A 3,054-nucleotide genomic window follows, 5' to 3' on the forward strand; every position below is an offset into this window, starting at 1 on the left:
GGGGAACGACGGGCCTGGGGGTCGACGCCGAGTGGGCGGGCTCGTGAGACCCGAGAGTCCGAGCCCCGCGCACTGGGCCGGCGGCGGAGCCGCTGGGAGCGTGCGGGCGGGGCCGAATCTGGGGAGTCCTGGGGGCAGGGAGTTCAGATCCGAGAGGGGCTTGTGGGCGGGGCGGGCCCCGGGGGCGTGGCCTGGCCGGTGCCAGGATGGCTGAGCTGCTCTGCCCAAACCTCTCCCATTCCTCTCGCTCAGGTTCTCTCAGCCTCTGCACGAAGAGATCGCTCTTCACAAACGCATGCGCCACAAGAACATCGTGCGCTATCTGGGCTCAGCCAGCCAGGGCGGCTACCTTAAGATCTTCATGGAGGAAGTGCCCGGAGGTACCTGCCCTGCGTGGGATGGGACCCGAGTTGTGGGGCGTGGGATAGAGACAGGCAGTGGTGAGAAGCCCTAGGGGGAAATGAGCCCTAGCGTGTGTGGGTGGTGTAGCCCAGAATTAGCTAAGGAGTGGTGCTGGGTGATGGAGTGTGGGCTATGGAATGGGTGTGTCTGGACCTGAGCAGAGGGACGTGGGCTGGAATAAACAGGTATCAGCTGTGAACTTGGACTGTGTCTGCCCAGGCAGCCTGTCCTCCTTGCTACGGTCAGTGTGGGGGCCCCTGAAGGACAATGAGAGCACCATCAGTTTCTATACCCGCCAGATCCTGCAGGGACTCAGCTACCTGCATGACAACCACATTGTGCACCGGGACATTAAGGTAAGCCCTGAGGCTGGCCTGCCCTGGCCTGCTGGGGTGGGGTAGGTGGGAAGAGACATGGTCCCAGACAGAGGCTGGCAGTTAGACTAAGTGGGCAGACCTGTTGCAAAGGGCAGGGAATTCATCAGAGTTTCCTTAGAGAAGGAGAGAAGTTCAGTTCTGAAGCCAAACCAGGTGCCAGTTCCCAGAAGGAGGGCACATAAATGGGATGGCAGGAAAAGGGTTTTTTATTTTATTTTGTAGAGACGGAGTTTTGCTATGTTGTCCAGGCTGGTCTCAGACTCCTGGTCTCAAGCAATCCTCCTGCCCTGGCCTCCCAAAGTGCTAGAATTACAGGCTTGAGCCATCACACCCAGCCAAAGGGGAGGATATTGATAGAGGCAGGGCCAGGCTGGAATCCCCAGGAGATGAGGTCCCAGAATGGGGGCACAGTTCTGCTGTTCGAGACCCAACCCAATGTCCACTAATCACAATCCATCAGGGAGACAATGTACTGATCAACACCTTCAGCGGACTGCTCAAGATTTCTGACTTTGGCACCTCCAAGCGGCTGGCGGGCATCACACCCTGCACTGAGACCTTCACAGGTAATAGAGTGTGGGAGTGGTAAGTGGGGATACTGACCTGGGACAGAACTTTTGGAGACTCTCAGGGAGTGGAGTGGGATTTCTCTTGGGCATGGAGTTAGAGTCCTAATGGGGAATGAAACTCCGGGCAGGTGATTAGGCCGAGGTGAGGTGATGGCATCTAGAATTGGAGCCACTTGGATAACTGATGAAACTGAGTTTAGTACCTGAAATAGAGCCCATGGTGATAGAGTTGGGGGGGGGGGGGTGATGCATTTGAGGATATATGATGGAACCACAGTGTGGGTGATAAAGTCTATGGATATGATGGAGCCCCAGATAAATGAGGGTGTCTTAGCAGATGATAGATAGAGCATAGGGCAGGGTAAATGTTTGATGACCAGTTTAGGTGATGGGTACAGGTGGCCAGAGGATGATGGAGTTCCCTTCCCCCACCCCACCCCACGATAAAGCCTAGATAGGCATTGTTGCTCCTGCTCCTGTGCAGGGACCTTACAATACATGGCCCCAGAAATCATTGACCAGGGCCCACGAGGGTATGGGAAAGCGGCTGACATCTGGTCATTGGGCTGCACTGTAATTGAGATGGCCACAGGTCGCCCACCGTTCCACGAGCTAGGAAGCCCACAGGCTGCCATGTTTCAGGTGAGACCCCTCAGGACCTGGCCCATGGAGGTGGAGTGGGGTCGGGTCAGGCCTTGAACACCTCTAAACATGCCCTTGTTTGTCCTCCTTGAACCCCTCCAGGTGGGCATGTACAAGGTACATCCGCCCATGCCCAGTTCTCTGTCGGCTGAGGCCCAAGCCTTCCTCCTTCGAACTTTTGAGCCAGACCCCCGTCTCCGTGCCAGTGCCCAAGCACTGCTGGGGGACCCCTTCCTGCAACCTGGGAAGAGGAGCCGCAGCCCCGGCTCCCCCAGACACGCCCCACGGCCCTCAGGTGCTGCGGGGATGGAGGGAGTGAGTACACTGGAGGGAAGAGGGGCCGTGGAGGTGAGAGGGCTGAGGGGGCCCAGCTGACCACCTTGTCCTCCCTCAGGTGCCCCTTCTGCCAGTCTCACTCCTTCAGCTGACTCATCCACCCAGTCCCAGACATTCCCGCGCCCTCAGGCACCCTGTCAGCACCCGCCCAGCCCCCCGAAGCGCTGCCTCAGTTATGGGGGCACCAGCCAGCTCCGGTGAGAACGTAGGGTCCTGAAATGGGTTCCTTTTGCCTGGTTTTGCCTTTCTCCCCCTTCAGAAAAAAAGCCCTCCTTAGCAGCCTGGGCATCTTGACCACGCGCAGGGATGGCATTTGGTGCCTACTTGTGCTTTGTCCCAGAAGCCCTAGCATGCATTTGTTGTGCCCTCTCAGTCCTGGGTTTCTCTCTTTTTGTCCCTGTGAGCTAGCTAGAAAAGGTCCTCGAAGATTCAAACCCTGCGGCAGAGGTGGCTGGACGGCCTTGGTGCCTGTCCTCTATCAGCCGCTCCCGATTGTGCCCAGGGTGCCCGAGGAGCCCGCGTCCCCGGAGGAGAGTTCGGGGCTGAGCCTGCTGCACCAGGAGAGCAAGCGCCGGGCCATGCTGGCCGCGGTGCTGGAGCAGGAGCTGCCGGCGTTGGCGGAGAATCTGCGCCTGGAGCAGGAACAGGTGGGCGGCCCACCCCAGCGCCCCCTGGTGGTCAAGAGTGGACAGGACTCCTGTTGCTGTACCCCCCCAACCCACCCACCC

At 58.8% G+C, this 3,054-nt stretch overlaps 1 protein-coding gene across 1 annotated transcript in view; it reads left to right on the plus strand.

Annotated features, from left to right (window-relative positions):
• MAP3K6 (mitogen-activated protein kinase kinase kinase 6) overlaps positions 1–3,054 on the plus strand; it is a gene marked incomplete at its 5' end in the record, with an annotated part of 11,915 nt that overhangs the window by 6,242 nt on the left and 2,619 nt on the right. Inside the window, 7 exons of the mRNA XM_008060345.2 lie at positions 253–380; positions 622–758; positions 1,240–1,345; positions 1,833–1,990; positions 2,093–2,285; positions 2,385–2,523; positions 2,829–2,973. Coding sequence (XP_008058536.2) covers positions 253–380; positions 622–758; positions 1,240–1,345; positions 1,833–1,990; positions 2,093–2,285; positions 2,385–2,523; positions 2,829–2,973 — 1,006 coding nt within the window. The remainder of the gene's footprint in view (positions 1–252; positions 381–621; positions 759–1,239; positions 1,346–1,832; positions 1,991–2,092; positions 2,286–2,384; positions 2,524–2,828; positions 2,974–3,054) is intronic.

This window comes from Carlito syrichta, unplaced genomic scaffold, assembly GCF_000164805.1.
Source record: "Carlito syrichta isolate Samal-C Ts95f unplaced genomic scaffold, Tarsius_syrichta-2.0.1 Scaffold304598, whole genome shotgun sequence".
Classification (NCBI taxonomy): Eukaryota; Metazoa; Chordata; class Mammalia; order Primates; family Tarsiidae; genus Carlito; species Carlito syrichta.